The sequence below is a fragment of the Chanos chanos genome, chromosome 15 (genome assembly GCF_902362185.1).
Source record: "Chanos chanos chromosome 15, fChaCha1.1, whole genome shotgun sequence".
Taxonomy (NCBI): domain Eukaryota; kingdom Metazoa; phylum Chordata; class Actinopteri; order Gonorynchiformes; family Chanidae; genus Chanos; species Chanos chanos.
The window spans coordinates 8,265,510-8,286,180 of NC_044509.1; the positions used below are offsets into that span (position 1 = coordinate 8,265,510).

General features: G+C 39.6%; 4 protein-coding genes across 4 annotated transcripts; all 4 read right to left on the reverse strand.

Moving 5' to 3' along the window:
• Positions 1-1,609: 1,609 nt before the first annotated feature.
• LOC115828923 (protocadherin gamma-A11-like) lies at positions 1,610-4,063 on the reverse strand. The gene has a single exon (XM_030793022.1). The coding sequence runs from the start codon at positions 4,061-4,063 to the stop codon at positions 1,610-1,612; it is 2,454 nt and encodes an 817-aa protein (XP_030648882.1).
• Positions 4,064-6,210: 2,147 nt separating this feature from the next.
• LOC115828925 (protocadherin gamma-A11-like) lies at positions 6,211-8,831 on the reverse strand. The gene is made up of 2 exons (XM_030793025.1): positions 6,441-8,831; positions 6,211-6,267 (listed from the first exon to the last, which is right to left on the reverse strand). Exons 1-2 carry the CDS (start codon positions 8,829-8,831, stop codon positions 6,211-6,213), a joined length of 2,448 nt encoding a protein of 815 aa, XP_030648885.1.
• Positions 8,832-11,795: 2,964 nt separating this feature from the next.
• Positions 11,796-14,517, reverse strand: LOC115828926 (protocadherin gamma-A11-like). Its single transcript, XM_030793026.1, has 2 exons — positions 12,172-14,517; positions 11,796-11,813 (listed from the first exon to the last, which is right to left on the reverse strand). Exons 1-2 carry the CDS (start codon positions 14,515-14,517, stop codon positions 11,796-11,798), a joined length of 2,364 nt encoding a protein of 787 aa, XP_030648886.1.
• Positions 14,518-17,952: 3,435 nt separating this feature from the next.
• On the reverse strand, positions 17,953-20,442 carry LOC115828927 (protocadherin gamma-A11-like). Its single transcript, XM_030793027.1, has one exon. The coding sequence runs from the start codon at positions 20,440-20,442 to the stop codon at positions 17,953-17,955; it is 2,490 nt and encodes an 829-aa protein (XP_030648887.1).
• Between the last annotated feature and the right edge of the window lie 229 nt (positions 20,443-20,671).

A 20,671-nucleotide genomic window follows, 5' to 3' on the forward strand; every position in this document is an offset into this window, starting at 1 on the left:
AAATGATATAAAGAAAAATACCGTAAGACTTAAACAGTATTAAGCAACCTAATCTAATCTGTATCCTATATTTTGCTTTCCATAATATGAGAATTGTCTCAAGTTTCAGTCAGCTGCAAAGCATAGAGTTCCTCATGAACGTCACAGCCTCAACTCTGTGACAAAAGGTTCAGTACCATGAACTTATCAAATCTTTTCAGGACCATGGACAACAACCAATATATTAAGTCTAAGAACACTACACTACTTGTCCACTGATTTGAGTCTGGATACATAGCCCTGTCTTTCTCTGTCTCTGAAACACACACACACACACACACACACAGAGAGAGAGAGAGAGAGAGAGAGGCTCAAACCTCAAAATGTGATAACAGTTTCCATAATATGCTAAGGAATGAAGCAAACCCAGTACAGAGAAACAGTGGCTACATTCACACAAAGAGCCAGCATCAAAGCTTAAGATGCATTTAAAGTTACTATAATATGCTTTTAAATGCTGAGGCAAATCAAGTATAGAGGAACTGCATATAAATTTATGCTCTACATTATGTGTCCACAAGCTCCAAATACGCAGCTTACAGATGTTAAAAAACAAATTTAATTAGAAACGTCATATACTTCAAAACTCACAAACCACAAGCCATTTTTAAACCACATGTAATACACATAATTCAATCTAACTGTAATCAATTCCAAACAAGAGCTGAGTTTAAAGTAGCAGAGAATTTTTGAAGTTCTGCGTCTGTCGCTTCAAGAACCAAACAGCCAACATGTGTGCAGATTCTAGACACAACAAGTAACCCACAACCCACATCCATTTGGTATCACACAGTATTTTAGGAGAAAAATGCAATTACTTTGTGATGTTCTTATGAAGGAGTTTGGTAGTATGAAGACACAGTACAGTTCAGAAACTGCAGAAAGTAGTTTGAAAATGGGAGACAATTGTGCATTGATTTTTGAAAGTTGTCAGGTATATAGAAAGAAGAGATAGAGGAAAGAAAGAGTCACCAACTGCACTTTCAAAAAGAAAGAGTGAATATTCAAGACACCATGTCATCAAAAAAGGGCATAGTAAATAATAGCAATTTTCCAAAGAGACTCATTTAACATTAAAATGTGAGATACAGATGATTTGTATAGAAAGATATGATATCACCTCCCTCTACTCATTCATGTAATTGCAGATTTTATAGAACTCATGATCTACATACACAAAAAAATAGTAATTTGTTTTTCAGGAATTAAAAAAAAAAAGTGAATGCCTGAATATTTATCCAGTATAGATGTGTGAATCAGCCAATGAGAGAGAAGCACAAGAACATCTCTGCAACAAAGAACATTAGGTCGTTGTGGCTGTGGGGGGTGGAACTGGGTCAGTCTGATGTGTTGCTATGTGCACGACAGATGATGGTACAAGGGGATGAAAAGGACTACTTAAAAACAGTCATATAAATGAAATAAAGAAATGTGGAAAAATCATCTTTCCTAATACACACGTAAACGCAGACGATGCAAAGACATAACAACACCTCGTTAATAAACAAAAGAGAAAGAAAACTGAGGAGGACCTTTCATTTGTGACATAAATCTGTTCCGTCATATTTCTTCAAAAATCCAAACACAAGCTATTCAGCTTCAAAAGTAAATGAGGACCAAAGTGACTACAGTGAAAACAGGAAAATGCCAAATCAGTCAAGACAAAGAAAGAATTTCTCACCTCGAAGGACAGATCAGCATCCTCCTCCTGTTCTTTCTTTTCTCTCTGTACAGTTCCTGCACGACTCATATTCACCAGTGTGTTCTGACTGTAAGGCCTGACAAACTTGATGTCACTCATCCTGGAATCAGTTGTTCCACACATCTCGTAATTATACACACGCTGTAAAGTACCATCGGCATAGACTGGTGGGTAATATGGAATCACTGGTAGATTTGGTGCAGATTTATAAAATAACCTGTTCTGCCTCCATCTATAGATTTTGACTGAAATGATGGCAATTAGTGAGAAAATGAAGAGTACTGAAACCACAGCCAGAGCCAAAATTAAATAAAAGGTCAGATTGTCACTGTGTGTTGTGTCATGGTTAAAGTTGGTGAACTCTGAGATGACCTCAGGGAAACTGTCGGCCACGGCAACATTGACAATGACTGTAGCTGAACGAGAGGGTTGTCCATTATCTTCCACCACAACAGTGAGTCTGTGTTTCACAGCATCTTTATCAGTGACCTGACGCACTGTTCTGATTTCTCCATTCTGTGCTCCAACTTCAAACAGAGCCCTGTCTGTGGCTTTCTGTAGTTTATAGGAGAGCCAGGCATTCTGTCCAGAGTCCACATCAACAGCCACAACTTTAGTGACGAGGTAGCCAACATCTGCTGAACGAGGCACCATTTCAGCTACCACTGAGCTGCTTGTCTGCACAGGGTATAGAATCTGAGGTGCATTGTCGTTCTGGTCTTGGATGAAAATATTGAGTGTTGTATTGCTGCTTAGAGGGGGTGAGCCCCCATCTTGAGCTTTCACTTGTATTTTGAATGATTTTAGTTGTTCAAAATCAAATGACTTTGCAGCATAAATGACTCCACTGTCTGAATTTATTGACACATATGATGTTATAGGTTCTCCATTTAAATCTCCATCAGCAATGAAATAAGACACTCTAGCGTTTGGTCCCCAGTCAGCATCTTCTGCTTTAACAGAAATGATAGAGACAGACGGAGAATTGTTTTCAAGAACATATACGCTATACGTTTGTTGTCCGAACTGGGGTGCATGGTCATTGACATCTGATATTTTTAAGGTTATAATCTCTTTACTTGAAAGGGATGGACTGCCTCTATCAACTGCAGTTATTGTTATATTATATTCTTGTGTCTGTTCTCTGTCCAGTGTTGAATCCGTCATCAGATTGTACTCGTTTGTTAAGGACGATTCTATTTTAAATGGAAGGTGACGATCTATAGAACACGTGACCCTACCATTGTCGCCAGAGTCAAGATCTTGGACATTGATCATGGCAACAACTGTGCCAAGACCTACGTCCTCGGGTAGAGCACTAGAAAATGACATAATATTTATTTTGGGCGTGTTATCATTTACATCGATGACATCAATCAAAATTACAGTTGAATCGGTTAAGCCTCCATGATCTTTAGCAGTTACTTTAATCTTAAACTGCTTGTATTTCTCGTAATCTATATCCCCTGTTACTCGAACCTCACCTGATTCAGAATCGATAGCAAATAAAGCTTTTACAGTAGCACTTGAATGTTCAAAATAATATTGAATATTATGACTTGACTCATCCGCATCCGTTGCGCTTACTGTTGTGACAAGAGTCCCTTTCGCCGCATTTTCAATGACAGATGTCTTGTATGTCGACTGGCTGAAAACAGGGACATTATCGTTCACATCAAGAACTAAAACATGAATTTTTACAGTTCCTGATCTCTGAGGTTTTCCGCCGTCGACAGCAGTAAGGGTTAAGTAATGGTTGGTTTTCTTTTCTCGATCTAGAGCGGTTTGAAGAACCATCTCTACATTTTTGCTTCCGTCTGCTCTACTTTGAATGTTTAGATTAAAATAATCAGTTGGATGCAATGTATATTTCTGTAAGGTATTTATACCAACATCTGGATCTATCGCACTCTCTAAAGAAAAGCGTGCTCCAGGAGGCGACACCTCAGTAATTTCCAGTTGTATTTCACCCCGTGGAAATACAGGGCTGTTGTCGTTGACGTCCAGTATATCCACAATTACGCGATGAAGCTCCATCGGGTTTTCTAATATCACATTGAAGCTGATAGTACAAGTCGACGATTCCCCGCATAACTGCTCACGGTCTATTCTTTCTTTGACGATTAAATGCCCTTTCTCCCTATCCAGTCCAACATACTCACTGCCGCCAGCGGTGAAAACTCGTGCTTTCCCTGAAACCAGTCTCTTCGGCTCAAGCCCAAGGTCCGCGCCAATATCTCCAACAAAAGATCCTGCTGTCATTTCCTCGGGAATCGAGTAGCGGATCTGTCCCGTTACGAGATGAGCCCACATTAACGCCATGACGATGCGCAATGGCCATATTTGAAACCAGCCTTTTCTTCTCATTTTGACGCTTCAACGACGTACCGATTAAATGGAACAAGCATAAGACGTAGGTTTCCAGAGAAAGGGATGTAGAAGAGTTGTTTGAACGGTCAGAACCTTATTTTGACGGATGATGAAAGAGAACTCATTACGATTTCGTCGGTACTGTCGGCTTCATGTTTTTACCCTGAACCCTTCACGATACTGAATTTTTAAGTCTCGCATTACATACTGGTTTGGGGAGGGCCTAAGGTGCAATGAAGAGCCATGCTAAACGCAATGAACAGCGGCACTCAGGGTTCAAATTTAGTACTGCAGTATTCGGGTAAAGAATTGGACAAAAGATTGTTTAACGGCTGACAAATAATTTAGGAGAAACTTAAAGGATTTGTGTTGGGTAATGCGTTCCTATGCGTTAATGTCTGACACACTGATATACAACTCTTCACACATACACACAAACACGCGTGCACACACACGCGCGCGCGCACACACACACACACACACACACACACACACACACACACACACACACACACACACAGATTCTATGTAATATGCAGTACAGAACTTAAAAAGATATATAATTGTTTATTTACTGTAAGTGTATCTCAGAAGGAAGTACAACAGTCAGTTAGACAAAGCTTTTAACAGACACATGGTTTTCCTTTCAGTAAATTGAAACTTACATGTAATACAATATTTGCTATTCAGGAAATGATATAAAGAAAACTAACATAAGAGTAAAATGGTATTAAGTAACCTAATCTAATCTGTATCCTACATTTGGCTTTCCATAATAAGAGAATTGTCTCAAGCTTCAGTCAGCTGCAAAGCATAGAGTTCCTCATGAACGTCACAGCCTCAACTCTGTGACAAAAGGTTCAGTACCATGAACTTATCAAGTCTTTTCAGAACCATGGACAACAACCAATATATTAAGTCTAAGAACACCACACTACTTGTCCACTGATTTGAGTCTGGATGCATAGCCCTGTCTTTCTCTGTCTCTGAAACACACACACACACACACACACACACAGAGAGAGAGAGAGAGAGAGAGAGAGAGAGAGAGAGAGAGAGAGAGAGAGAGGCTCAAACCTCAAAATGTGATAACAGTTTCCATAATATGCTAAGGAATGAAGCAAACCCAGTACAGAGAAACAGTGGCTACATTCACACAAAGAGCCAGCATCAAAGCTTAAGATGCATTTAAAGTTACTATAATATGCTTTTAAATGCTGAGGCAAATCAAGTATAGAGGAACTGCATATAAATTTATGCTCTACATTATGTGTCCACAAGCTCCAAATACGCAGCTTACAGATGTTAAAAAACAAATTTAATTAGAAACGTCATATACTTCAAAACTCACAAACCACAAGCCATTTTAAACCACATGTAATACACATTATTCAATTTAATTGTAATCAATTCCAGACAAGAGCTGAGTTTAAAGTAGCAGAGAATTTTTGAAGTTCTGCGTCTGTCGCTTCGAGAACCAAACAGCCAACATGTACACAGATTCCAAAGACAACAAAAGACCCACGACCCACACCCTTTGGTATCACACAGTATTTTAGGAGAAAAATGCAATTACTTTGTGATGTTCTTATGAAGGAGTTTGGTAGTATGAAGACACAGTACAGTTCAGAAACTGCAGTAAGTAGTTTGAAAATGGGAGACAATTGTGCATTGATTTTTGAAAGTTGTCAGGTATATAGAAAGAAGAGATAGAGGAAAGAAAGAATCACCAACTGCACTTCTAAACGAGTGAATATTCAAGACACCATGTCATCAAAAAAGGGCATAATAAATAATAGCAATTTTCCAAAGAGACTCATTTAACATTAAAATGTGAGATACAGATGATTTGTATAGAAAGATATGATATCACCTCCCTCTACTCATTCATATAATTGCAGATTTTATAGAACTCATGATGTCTATATGCACAGTCAAATAGTTATTTGTTACTTTTTCAGGAACTAAAAAAGAAAAAAAGTGAATGCCTGAATATTTATCCAGTATAGATGTGTGAATCAGCCAATGAGAGAGATGCACAAGAGCGTCTCTGCAACAAAGAACATTAGGTCGTTGTGTCTGTGGGGAGTGAAATTGGGTCAGTCTGACGTGTTGCTATGTGCGCGACAGATGATGGTGTAGGGGACAGGAAAGAACTAATGACAGTGATAAAACTGAGATTCTCATTCAGGGCATGAATCTGTCCTATTCTGTTTCATCTTAGGTCCAAACACAAGCTAATCAGCTTCAAAAGGAAATGAGGACCAAAGTGATTGCAGTGAAAACAGGAAAAGGACAAATAAATCAGGAAAGTAAAAAGATTTCTCACCTCGAAGGACAGATCAGCATCCTCCTCCTGATCTTTCTTTTCTCTCTGTACAGTTCCTGCACGACTCACATTCACCAGTGTGTTCTGACTGTAAGGCCTGACAAACTTGATGTCACTCATCCTGGAATCAGTTGTTCCACACATCTCATAATTATATACGCGCTGTAAAGTACCATCAGCATAGACTGGTGGGTAATATGGAATCACTGGTAGATTTGGTGCAGATTTATAAAATAACCTGTTCTGCCTCCATCTATAGATTTTGACTGAAATGATGGCAATTAGTGAGAAAATGAAGAGTACTGAAACCACAGCCAGAGCCAAAATTAAATAAAAGGTCAGATTGTCACTGTATGTTGTGTCATGGTTAAAGTTGGTGAACTCTGAGATGACCTCAGGGAAACTGTCGGCCACGGCAACATTGACAATGACTGTAGCTGAACGAGAGGGTTGTCCATTATCTTCCACCACAACAGTGAGTCTGTGTTTTACAGCATCTTTATCAGTGACCTGACGCACTGTTCTGATTTCTCCATTCTGTGCTCCAACTTCAAACAGAGCCCTGTCTGTGGCTTTCTGTAGTTTATAGGAGAGCCAGGCATTCTGTCCAGAGTCCACATCAACAGCCACAACTTTAGTGACAAGGTAGCCAACATCTGCTGAACGAGGCACCATTTCAGCTACCACTGAGCTGCTTGTCTGCACAGGGTATAGAATCTGAGGTGCATTGTCGTTCTGGTCCTGGATGAAAATATTCAGTGTTGTATTGCTGCTTAGAGGGGGTGAGCCCCCATCTTGAGCTTTCACTTGTACTTTGAATGATTTTAGTTGTTCAAAATCAAATGATTTCACAGCATAAATGACTCCACTGTCTGAATTTATTGAGACATATGACGTTAGAGGAGCTCCATTTAATTCACCATCATTAATTAAATAAGATACCCTTGCGTTTGGTCCCCAGTCAGCATCCTCAGCTTTAACAGAAATGATAGAGACAGATGGGGAATTGTTCTCCTGGACATATGCGTTATAAGTTTGCTGTTGGAACTGAGGTGCATGGTCATTCACATCTGAAATTTTTATGGTTATAATCTCTTTACTTGAAAGAGAAGGGCTGCCTCTATCCACTGCAGTAATTGTTATATTATATTCTTGTGTCTGTTCTCTGTCCAGTGTTGAATCCGTCATCAGATTGTACTCGTTTGTCAAGGACGATTCTATTTTGAATGGAAGATTTCGATCTATAGAGCATGTGACCCTACCATTGTCGCCAGAGTCAAGGTCTTGGACATTGATCATGGCAACAACTGTGCCAATACCTGCATTCTCGGGTAGATCACTAGAAAACGACATAATAGTTATTTTTGGCGCATTATCGTTTACATCTATGACATCAATCAAAATTTCACTCGAATCGGTGAAGCCTCCATGATCTTGAGCAGTTACTTTGATCTTAAATTGCTTGAATCTTTCATAATCTATTTCGCCTGTTACTCGAACCTCACCTGATTCAGAATCGATGGCGAATAAAGCTTTTACACTCGCACTTGGATGCTCAAAAGAATATCGAATATTATGACTTGACTCATCAGCATCCGTTGCGCTCACTGTTGTGACGAGAGTACCTTTCGCCGCATTTTCGACAACAGATGTCTTGTATGACGACTGGCTGAACACGGGGACATTATCGTTAGCATCAAGAACTAAGACATGAATTTTCACAGTTCCCGATCTTTGAGGTTTTCCGCCGTCGACAGCAGTAAGCATTAAGTAATGGTTCGTTTTCTTTTCTCTATCTAGCGCGGTTTGAAGAACCATCTCTACATTTTTACTGCCATCTGCTCTACTTTGAATGTTAAGATTAAAATGATCAGTTGGATGGAGCGTATATTTCTGCAAAGCATTTATACCAACATCTGGATCTATCGCACTCTCTAAAGAAAAGCGTGCTCCCGGAGGGGATCCCTCGCTAATCTCAAATTCTTTCTCACCCTTTGGAAATACGGGGCTGTTGTCGTTGATGTCCAGTATTTCCACAATTACGCGATGAAGCTCCATCGGATTTTCTAATATCACATTGAAGCTGACACTGCAAGCCAGCAGTTCCCCACACAACTGTTCACGATCTATTCTTTCTTTGACGATTAAATGCCCTTTCTCTCTATCCAGTCCAATGTAATCGCTTCCGCCTGCAGTGAAAACCCGTGCTTTTCCCGAAACCAGTCTTTTAGGGTCCAGCCCAAGGTCCGTGCCAATATTTCCAACAAAAGATCCTACAGTCATTTCCTCGGGAATAGAGTAGCGGATCTGTCCCGCTACTAGATGAAGCGACAATGTCAACACCATGACGATGTGCAATGGCCATATTTGAAACCAGCCTTTTCTTCTCATTTTGATGTTTCAGCGACGTACTGAGTAAACTGAATTATCACTCGATCAAATCATCCACAGACAGAAATGCAATACAATTTTTCAACTGTTACAACCCTATTTTGATGAAAGTTCAAACGAAATTCGTTGTGATTCTCCTGGTAGCCGAGGCTGCATGTTTATCCTTAACCTTTCTGGACACTGAAATTTCAAGTCTCGCATTACATATAGGTTTGGGGAGGATCCACGGTACAATGATGTGCCATGCTAAACGCAATGAACAGCGGCGCTCAGGGTTCAAATATAGAACTGCAGTTGTCGTTCAAAGAGTTGGACAAAAGGTTACAAAATTCCAAATACGTTAGCAGTCCTTTGGGGATTTGTTTATTTTATTTTCTGTTTCAAAAAGTCAATTATGAAGCAGTTAACTAAGAGACACACCACACAGTGGCAATATATGTTCGAACAAAGCAGGAAAGCAAACTGAATAGGTGAATGAATAAGTGGGGTAAGATGTCTTATTTTATTCTAGTATAACCCAGTATTATATAGCAATCACTGAGCACATGTGTTTCACATGTGTAATGAATGTAGTGTTTATGAACTAGTGTTTTATTGGACCTTGACAGGTATTGGACAGGGCATAGAAGAGAAGTTAAGTAATCTGCACAGACTCTGTTGGAGGAAGCAATCAAGCAATCTATTCTTATTAATTTATTTATTTATATATATATATATATATATATATATATATATATACATGGCAACAACTGTGCCAATACCTGCATATATATATGTGTGATTTTTTTTCCATTTAGGTTTCTAGAGAGTCACTTGTAATATATTGTTTTTAAATGTACGTGCAGCCTCTGATACCAAAACCTTTTTCAAATACAAATGTCAAACAAGAGAACCTACTGGCGGAAGCACAGGCCCCTCCCTCCATGTTCTGCACCTTGCAAATAGGCAACACCTTTCTAACAAGCACATTCATCTCCAATACTTCACTCTTCCTGCTGATGAGATTATGTTGAATTCATGTCTATAATGGGGCCAGTGGTTAAGTTACAGAGAACTGGAGCATTTTAGTATATTCAGTGCTTTACATGAGAGGGAAGGGGAGAGATACTACATATGAAAGAGACATACTCAGAAAAGCACGTCTGATGAAATGTTTCAAGCACGTTAATCTGTGACACACTGTAATATACAGGTCCACACATGCACGATTCCATATAATATATAGTACAGAGCTTCGGAAGTGACAATTTTCTATTTACTGTCCGTGCACCTCAGAAAGAAGTACAACAGACAAGTAGATACATTTTTTAAACAGACAGGTTGTTTTGTTTTAAGTGAACTTAAACATCTTACCTGTGATACAGTATTGGGTATTAAGGAAAGGTAGTGCTACATAAACATTTCCAACACACTCGCTCAAGAAAAAAAAAATTAAAAAACAAACACGAGATCATTAAACCGAGCCACAGTAACTGATATTGTACAGGACCTTGTGTGTTCTAATATTAACATCACAATATGTTCCTCTATTACTTTATAATTTGGGGTTATTTTAGAGTTAAACAGAAATATTTATCAACCTAATCTGAATGCCATACTGTGTAGGCAGTGACAGTATGATTTGGGTCATTCCCTTTAATATACTATTACAGAATCCTCTGGAAATAATCTGTGCCAAGCAGCCAGCTCTGTGAGTGAGGTTTCACATGGACCGTTCATGTGTTTTCAGGACCATGGACAACAACCAACATGCTGAGTCTGATAGCACTACACCACTGTCCATGTCCACTACATTCAGTCTGTATTCATGTTGCTTCTCTCTCTCTCTCTCTCTCTCTCTCTCTCACTCACTCACTCACTCACTCACTCACACTCACACACACACACACACACACACACACACACACACACACACACACACAGGGTAAGACTTCAAAATGCATTAAAAGTCTCCATAATATGCTATGGGATGATAAAGGAAATATAGACCAGAGACCCAATGACGGAACTTATGATCTAAGATGTGTATCAACAAAGTATGAACACCTAACTTACAGGTTTTTATAATAAACTAAAATGACCTGACATACAGCAAAACTTTAACATTATTAAACCATAAACCACATGTAATAGAGATTATTTCATCTCATCATAATCAATTACTAGTTTTGAGTTTACAGTGGCTGAGAGTTTTTGCAGCTCTATGTTTGTTACACTGAGAAACAAATAGCCAATACATATGGAGATTCTAGAGAACATGAAAGAACCACAGCCTCTGAAATGACACCGTACCTCAGGGGAAAAATACAGTTTCTTGGTGATGTTCTTAGAAGGTACTTTGCTGGTTTCAAGACACAGCAGAGTTCAGAAGTTGGATTTAATGTTTTGAGAATGATATACAATAATGCATTGATTTCTGATAGTTGTTACGTCTTTTTAATTTCTGAGACAGCCTACCCATATGCAGTGTTTAACACTGAACACTGATATTACTGTGAAGTAATCACACTCATGTTACTGTGAACTGTATCCTTGCTTACCCCAGACTGTTGGTTTGAACATCAGTAAAACCATCAACTGCGTTGCTAAAAACAGTGAGGATTCATGACACAGGGTCATGCAAAACAATCCAAGCCACAGTAAATAATGTAAATGTTTGAAGGATATTCATTTAACATTAGACTGAGACATAAAGGTGAGTAGTGTGTGAAGATAGGATAACAGCTCCCTCTAATCATTCATACAACTATATATTAAGGCTGAATATAGCTGAACAGCTATTTTGATGCCCTTTTCAATATTTCACGGGAGAAAAAAAAAGGAAAAAAAAAACCAGACACTTGAATGCTTGAATAATCGTCCAATATGGATGTGTGAATAAACCGATTGGTGACATACACAGGAGCATCTCTGCAAGAAAGAACACTGGGCTGGTGTGAATGTTGGGGGAGAGGAGAAAGTGGGTCAGTGTGCTGTGTTGATCTGTGCAGGACAGAGAACGGTGCAAGGAAAGGCACAGAACTACTTACACACACTCGTGTAGTTGAGATACAAAAATGTGGATAAATCCTCTTTCTTTATGCGTATTTAGACAAAGACTATGTGAATGACATTACAACTTGTTGTAAATGAAAAAAAGAGAAAGCAAGCAGAGGAGATCCTTCGCATTCATGGAATGCACTGTGTTGTGTTCATGGCATGCACTGTGTTGTGCTTCTTCAAATTTGATAACACTATTACGTCGGCTTAAAGGAGGTCAGAGGAGAAAAAGCTAAACACAATAACTGCAGTGAATGCAGGTGAAGGACAAATCGGAAAAGACAGAGAAAGAATGTCTCACCTCTAAAGACAGATCAGCATCCTCCTCCTGTTCTTTCTTTTCTCTCTGTACAGTTCCTGCACGACTCACATTCACCAGTGTGTTCTGACTGTAAGGCCTGACAAACTTGATGTCACTCATCCTGGAATCAGTTGTTCCACACATCTCATAATTATACACGCGCTGTAAAGTACCATCGGCGTAGACTGGTGGGTAATATGGAATCACTGGTAGATTCGGTGCAGATTTATAAAATAACCTGTTCTGTCTCCATCTATAGATTTTGACTGAAATGATGGCAATTAGTGAGAAGATGAAGAGTACTGAAACCACAACCAGAGCCAAAATTAAATAAAAAGTCAGATTGTCACTGTATGTTGTGTCATGGTTAAAGTTGGTGAGCTCTGAGATGACCTCAGGGAAACTGTCGGCCACAGCAACATTGACAATGACTGTAGCTGAACGAGAGGGTTGTCCATTATCTTCCACCACAACAGTGAGTCTGTGTTTCACAGCATCTTTATCAGTGACCTGACGCACTGTTCTGATTTCTCCATTCTGTGCTCCAACTTCAAACAGAGCCCTGTCTGTGGCTTTCTGTAGTTTATAGGAGAGCCAGGCATTCTGTCCAGAGTCCACATCAACAGCCACAACTTTAGTGACAAGGTAGCCAACATCTGCTGAGCGAGGCACCATTTCAGCTACCACTGAGCTGCTTGTCTGCACAGGGTATAGAATCTGAGGTGCATTGTCGTTCTGGTCTTGGATGAAAATATTAAGTGTTGTATTGCTGCTTAGAGGAGGTGAGCCCCCATCTTGAGCTTTCACTTGTATTTTGAACGATTTTAGTTGTTCAAAATCAAATGATTTAACAGCATAAATGACTCCACTGTCTGAATTTATTGACACATATGATGTTAGAGGGTGTCCGTTTAAATCTCCATCATTAATGAAATAAGACACTCTGGCATTTGGTCCCCAGTCAGCATCTTCAGCTTTAACAGAAATGATAGAGGAAGATGGGGAATTGTTCTCGAAAACAAAAGCAGTATAAATTTGCTGTTCGAATTGGGGTGCATGGTCATTGACATCTGATATTTTTAAGGTTAATACCTCTTTAGTTGAAAGTGATGGACTGCCTCCATCAACTGCAGTTATGGTTATATTATATTCTTGTGTCTGTTCTCTATCTAGTGTTGAATCTGTCACGAGACTGTAGTCATTAGTTAACGACGATTCTATTTTGAAGGGCAGAGTCCGATCTACAGAACAGGTGACCCTGCCATTGTCGCCAGAGTCCAGATCTTGGACATTGATTATGGCAACAACTGTGCCAAGACCTGCGTCCTCGGGAAGAGCACCAGAAAACGACATAATAGTTATTTTGGGCGTATTATCATTTACATCGATGACATCAATTAAAATTTCGCTTGAATCAGTTAAGCCTCCATGATCTTTAGCAGTTACTTTAATTTTAAATTGCTTGTATTTTTCGTAATCTATTTCCCCTGCCAACCGAACCTCACCTGATTCAGAATCGATTGTAAACAAAGCTTTTACGCTCGCGCTTGGATGTTCAAAATAATACTGAATATTATGACTTGACTCATCCGCATCCGTTGCGCTCACTGTTGTGACAAGGGTCCCTTTCGCTGCATTTTCAATAACAGATGTCTTGTAGGTCGACTGGCTGAAAACGGGAACGTTATCATTAGCATCAAGAACTAAAACATGAATTTTCACAGTTCCTGATCTTTGAGGTTTTCCACCGTCGACAGCAGTTAGCGTTAAGTAATGGTTCGTTTTCTTCTCTCGGTCGAGAGCGGTTTGAAGAACCATCTCTACATTCTTACTGCCATCTGTTCTGCTTTGAATGTTTAGATTAAAATGATCAGTTGGATGCAAGGTATATTTCTGTAAGGTATTAATACCAACATCTGGATCAATCGCACTCTCTAACGAAAAGCGTGCTCCAGGAGGGGATCCCTCACTAATTTCCAGTTGTATTTCACCCTTTGGAAATACAGGGCTATTGTCGTTGATATCCAGTATATCCACATTAACGCGATAAAGCTCTATCGGGTTTTCTAGTATAACATTAAAGCTGATACTGCATGCCGATAAATCCCCACATAACTGCTCACGGTCTATTCTTTGTTTCACGATCAAATCCCCTTTCTCCCTGTTCAGTCCAACATATTCGCTGCCGCCAGCAGTGAAAACTCGTGCTTTTCCCGAAACCAGTCTTTTCGGGTCCAGCCCAAGGTCCGTGCCAATGTTTCCAACAAAAGATCCTACAGTCATTTCCTCGGGAACAGAGTAGCGGATCTGTCCCGTCGCTATATGAGCAGACAGTGTTAACGCCATGACGATGCACAATGGAAATAACTGAATAAAGCCTTTTCTTCTCATTTTCCTTCTCAACGACGTAACGATCAAACTAAGTAATCACAAGATCCAGATTTCCGAAAGAAAATATAGAGTTGAATTCTTTGAGTAGTCAAAACATTGTTATGATGTGAGATAGATACGAATTCCTTGTGATTCTGCTGGTCGTGTGGGCGAACATCATTGCGCTGTACCTCCCCAAGATCCTGAATTTTAAAGTCTCGTATTGCGTATGGGTTTGGGAAGGGCCTAAGCTACAACGTTGTACAATGCTTAACGCAATAAACAGCGGCACTCAGGGTTCAAATACAGTACTGCAGTAGTTGACTGAAGAATTGCATAACAGTTTGCCCAAGAGTTAGCGAATATTTCAGCAGGCACTCACTGGTTTATTTACATTAATGCCAGTTAAAAACGCCAATCTTAAAGCAGTTAAATAAGAGACATTTCATTCTATGATGATATATGTCTTAACAAATTAGGAGAGCAAGCTGAATGAGTAAAAGTATGACAGGTAATATGCCTTATCTTATTACAGTGCAACTCATTATTCCATAGCAATCACAGAGTATGAATGTGTGACTTTATGAACTAGGGTTCTTTGTGGATCTTGGGAGATATTCTGCAGTGCAGAGTACAAGAGTCTCCATGGACTCTATTGGAGAAAGTCATCTATTTGTGAAGAAGCATTCACACAAATGAAGACAATAAATTGAGACCCCCCCCCCCCCCCCCCCCAAAAAAAAGTACATGTAGCCTAAGACACAAATAGGTTTTTTGAATAAATATCTCACACAAAAAACTTCTGCTGCAGAAAGTAGCAGCTCCTCCCATTGTGTCTTGCAGCTTACCAAGGGCCAACACCTTTCCCACCATGCCTCCCCATCTGTAACACTTAACTCTTCCTGCTCATGAGATCATGTGGATGTGTACAGTTCTTACACTGTCAGCAACAGATATCACCCATGCCTAGCTTGTCTTTATACTGTAGCAGGTGTGAGATTATTTTTTCCCTTCCTCTAATGTATTCACATCCATATTATGTGCAATATTCCATGAAAAATATATTTTTAAAGGTTAAATTCCCCAGTGATTAGGTTAAAGACAACTGGATCATTTCAGTATATCTGATACCATGTCTTAGAGGAAAGAGGAGAGAGATACTTCATATGAGAGGGACAGACATACTCAGAGAAGTATGTCTAATGAAATGTTTCCAGAATGCTGATGTATGACAGACTGCAATATGCAAATCCATGAAGACATAGACTACGTATAATATGTAATGGTGAGCTTCAAAAGTGACATGATTGTATTTTTACTGTAAATGCACCTCAGAAAGAAGTACACCAGTGAGGTAGACACAACTTTAAAAAAACAAACAAACATGGTTTTCTTTTAACTGAAATGAAAAAAATATTCGGTACATGAGAAATTGCAATGTTCTATACATTTTCCTTAACCACTCTCTCAAGAAAAGAGAAAAAGCAAATCTGTGGTTTGCATTTAGGAATGAAACGTTTGATCATAATGCCAAGCTACAATAACTGATATTGATCAGGATATTGAGTGTTCTAGCCTTACAATATATCTCTCCATTTTCTCCAAATTATGGCAATGAATGAAAAGTAATAATAAAAATAAAGAAAAAAGATATCCACAAATGTAAGACATAAGCCACAAGGTCAACCACATTATGGTGAATATCAGTGGTCAGTGGTCCATGAATAGTCATAGATTGTAGGACTTGCAGCCGGTGACTGGTGTGAGGAATCTTCCATAATAACAATATTATTTGGCCCATTTGCCTCAATATATTGCTACAGAATCACCTTATTTACAGGTGCAAATAATCTTTCAACCAATAGCAAATCATAGAATTCCTCAGGGCTGTCATGGCCACAGCTCTGTGAGTGAACATTCAGCACATGGACCTGCTGAGTGCTTTCAGAAGCATGGACTACAGTGATCATAGTGAGTGTGAGAACATGTCATATGTCCACCACTTTCAGTTTGTATTCACAAAATCCCTCTGTCCGTCTCTCTTTCTGTCTCTCTCTCGTGGACCCGCACACACACACACGCGCGCGCACACACACACAGAATTAGGGTCAAACCTCAAAATGTGATAATGGTTTCCATAATATGCTATGGGATGAAGCAAACCTAGTACAGAGGAAAAAGTGGCTAAATTCATGTTTGTCATTACATTTCAGCCAACTGTAAATACATAACTTCTTGGTGATTATGACAAAAATGGTCTGAAATACAGCTAAACCCACAAGCCACATTACACCATAAACCTCCTGTAATACACGTTACCTCATCTTATCATAATCAGTTACAAAGAAGAGTCGAGTTTACAGTAGAGAATTTTTGCAACTCTGTGTCTTTTAACTTGAGAAACAAACAGCAAACAAGTACGCAAATTGCAGAGAGCTTCGATGAATCCCACCCTTTCAGTTCTCACAGTGCTTCTTGGGAAAAGTTAAAATTACTTGGTAATATTCTTAGGAAGTATTTTTGTAGTCTGAAGACACAACAGAGTTTAACAACTGAATTTAGTTGTTTTGAAATGAGCCTTGGTAATGCATTGTTTTCTGAAAGTTGTCAGGTCATTGTCATTTCAGAACTGGCATACCCAGCTACAGTGTTTAAATCTGAACAGTTAATAACATGTTACTATGAAGTGTATCCTTCATGGTAATATTTGGTCTGACCATACCACAGAATGTTGTTTTGACCATCGACAAACACTGTCAAAAAAGGACTTTTAGTCTGGGATTTGGGCAGTTTGGGGGCACTAATAAGAAATTGGAACAAATCTCCAAAGCGCCATGTTTCCTCCTTCAAGTCTAAGAAAACAGACATTGAGATCCACCAACCAAACCTTAAAGTAAGAATCAACATTCATGACAGTGGATTACGCAAAAAGGACCAAAATATATAAAAGCAATGTCTGAAAGACATTAATCTAATCTCAGATTGAGAGAGGCGATCAGTGTGCAAACATAAGATATTCTCCTTTTAATCATTAATAAAGCTATATATTTTAACAATGTCACGGTCCTGATATAGAACTAAACAGTTATTTTGATGCCCTATTCAAGAATACAAGAAAAAAAAAACAGACAACTATGTTAAAATATTTGTCCTAAATGGACATGTGAATCAACCAATGAGAGAGATGCACAAGAGCATCTCTACAACAAAGAACATTGGGCCAGTGTGAATGTGGGAGGAGAAAGTGGGTCAATGTGCTGTGTTGCTATGTGCACGACAGAGGATAGTGCAGGGGGATGAACAGAACTAGTTACACACAGTCATATCACTGTGAAAAAGATATGAGGACAAATTCTCTTTCCTAATTAACATCTAGAAATAGACTACATAAGAACTCCTGGTTATTGATTCTCAGTCATAGCATGAATCTGTCCTGTTCTGAGGACCAAAGTGACTGCAGTGAATACCGGAAAAGGCTAAATAAATCAGGACAGTAAAAAGATTTCTCACCTCTATGGACAGATCAGCATCCTCCTCCTGTTCTTTCTTTTCTCTCTGTACAGTTCCTGCACGACTCATATTCACCAGTGTGTTCTGACTGTAAGGCCTGACAAACTTGATGTCACTCATCCTGGAATCAGTTGTTCCACACATCTCATAATTATACACACGCTGTAAAGTACCATCAGCATAGACTGGTGGGTAATATGGAATCACTGGTAGATTCGGTGCAGATTTATAAAATAACCTGTTCTGCCTCCATCTGTAGATTTTGACTGAAATGATGGCAATTAGTGAGAAGATGAAGAGTACTGAAACCACAACCAGAGCCAAAATCAAATAAAAAGTCAGATTGTCACTGTATGTTGTGTCATGGTTAAAGTTGGTGAACTCTGAGATGACCTCAGGGAAACTGTCGGCCACGGCAACATTGACAATGACTGTAGCTGAACGAGAGGGTTGTCCATTATCTTCCACCACAACAGTGAGTCTGTGTTTCACAGCATCTTTATCAGTGACCTGACGCACTGTTCTGATTTCTCCATTCTGTGCTCCAACTTCAAACAGAGCCCTGTCTGTGGCTTTCTGTAGTTTATAGGAGAGCCAGGCATTCTGTCCAGAGTCCACATCAACAGCCACAACTTTAGTGACAAGGTAGCCAACATCTGCTGAACGAGGCACCATTTCAGCTACCACTGAGCTGCTTGTCTGCACAGGGTATAGAATCTGAGGTGCATTGTCGTTCTGGTCCTGGATGAAAATATTCAGTGTTGTATTGCTGCTTAGAGGAGGTGAGCCCCCGTCTTGAGCTTTCACTTGTATTTTGAACGATTTTAGTTGTTCAAAATCAAATGACTTTACGGCATAAATGACTCCACTGTCTGAATTTATAGACACATATGATGTCAGAGGGTGTCCGTTTAAATCCCCATCAGCAATGAAATAAGACACCCTGGCATTTGGTCCCCAGTCGGCATCTTCAGCTTTAACAGAAATAATAGACATAGATGGGGAATTGTTTTCCAAGATGTATGCGTTATACGTTTGCTGTTGGAACTCTGGTGCATGGTCATTGACGTCTGATATTTTTAAGGTGAGTAGCTTTTTACTTGAAAGGGATGGACTGCCTCTATCAGCTGCAGTTATGGTAATATTATATTCTTGTGTCAGTTCTCTGTCCAGTGTTGAGTCCGTCACCAGACTGTAGTCATTCGTTAAAGACGATTCTATTTTGAACGGAAAGTCCCGATCTATAGAACACGTGACCCTACCATTGTCGCCAGAGTCAAGATCTTGGACATTCATCATGGCGACAACTGTGCCAATACCTGTGTCCTCGGGAAGAGCACTAGAAAACGACATAATAGTTATTTTTGGAGTGTTATCATTTACATCTATAACATCGATTAGAATTTCACTTGAACCAGTTAAGCCACCATGGTCTTTAGCTGTTACTTTAATCTTAAATTGCTTGTGTTTCTCATAATCTATTTCTCCCTTGAGCCTGACCTCACCCGATTCAGAATCGATTGTAAATAAAGCTTTCACGGTAGCACTCGGGCGTTCAAAATAATACTGTATATTATGATTTGACTCATCCTCATCCGTCGCGCTAACTGTTGTGACAAGAGTCCCTTTCGCTGCATTTTCGACAACAGATGTCTTGTAGGATGACTGGCTGAATACAGGGGCATTATCGTTAGCATCAAGAACTAAGACATGGATTTTTACAGTTCCTGATCTTTGAGGTTTTCCACCGTCGACAGCAGTGAGCGTTAAGTAATGGTTCGTTGTCTTCTCTCGGTCTAGAGCTGTTTGAAGAACCATCTCTACATTTTCACTGCCATCGGCTCTGCTTTGAATATTTAGATTAAAATGATCAGTTGGATGCAGCGTATATTTTTGTAAGGTATTAAAACCAACATCTGGATCTATCGCACTCTCTAAAGAAAAGTGTGCTCCGGGAAGAGCTGCCTCGCTAATTTCAAGTTGTATCTCACCCTTTGGAAATACAGGGCTGTTGTCGTTGATATCCAGTATATCCACATTAACGCGATAAAGCTCCATCGGATTTTCTAATATCACATTGAAGCTGACACTGCAAGCCGATAGTTCCCCACATAACTGCTCACGGTCTATTCTTTGTTTCACGATCAAATCCCCTTTCTCCTTATCCAGTCCAACATACTCACTGCCGTCAGCAGTGAAAACTCGTGCTTTTCCCGAAACCAGTCTTTTCGGCTCAAGCCCAAGGTCCGTGCCAATGTTTCCAACAAAAGATCCTACTGTCATTTCCTCGGGAATAGAGTAACGGATCTGTCCCGTCGCCATATGAGCAGACAGTGTAAACGCGATGACGATGCACAATGGCCATGTTTGAAAGAAGCCTTTTCTTCTCATCTTGATGCTTCAACGACGCACCGAGTACACTAAATAATCACAAGATCCAGATTTCTAGTAGTAGGCATAGGCTTGAATTCTTTTAGCAGTGAAAAGTGTAAGATGGTGTAAGATAGAGGTGAATTCCTTGTGACTCTGTTCGTCGTGTTGGCTACATGTTTGTGCTGTACCTTCCCAGGATACTGAATTTTTAAGTCTCGTATTGCGTATAGGTTCAGGAACTGCCAAA

What these genes read in the sequence shown, in the direction of transcription:
- LOC115828927 (XM_030793027.1), bottom strand. Translation starts at nt 20,442, where the DNA reads ATGAGAAGAAAAGGCTTCTTTCAAACATGGCCATTGTGCATCGTCATC.
- LOC115828923 (XM_030793022.1), bottom strand. Translation starts at nt 4,063, where the DNA reads ATGGCGTTAATGTGGGCTCATCTCGTAACGGGACAGATCCGCTACTCG.
- LOC115828926 (XM_030793026.1), bottom strand. Translation starts at nt 14,517, where the DNA reads ATGGCGTTAACACTGTCTGCTCATATAGCGACGGGACAGATCCGCTAC.
- LOC115828925 (XM_030793025.1), bottom strand. Translation starts at nt 8,831, where the DNA reads ATGAGAAGAAAAGGCTGGTTTCAAATATGGCCATTGCACATCGTCATG. An exon ending in ATGCTGATCTGTCCTTCGAG is followed by an intron (nt 6,268 to 6,440) that starts GTGAGAAATCTT and finishes CACTGTCATTAG; the next exon opens with TTCTTTCCTGTCCCCTACAC.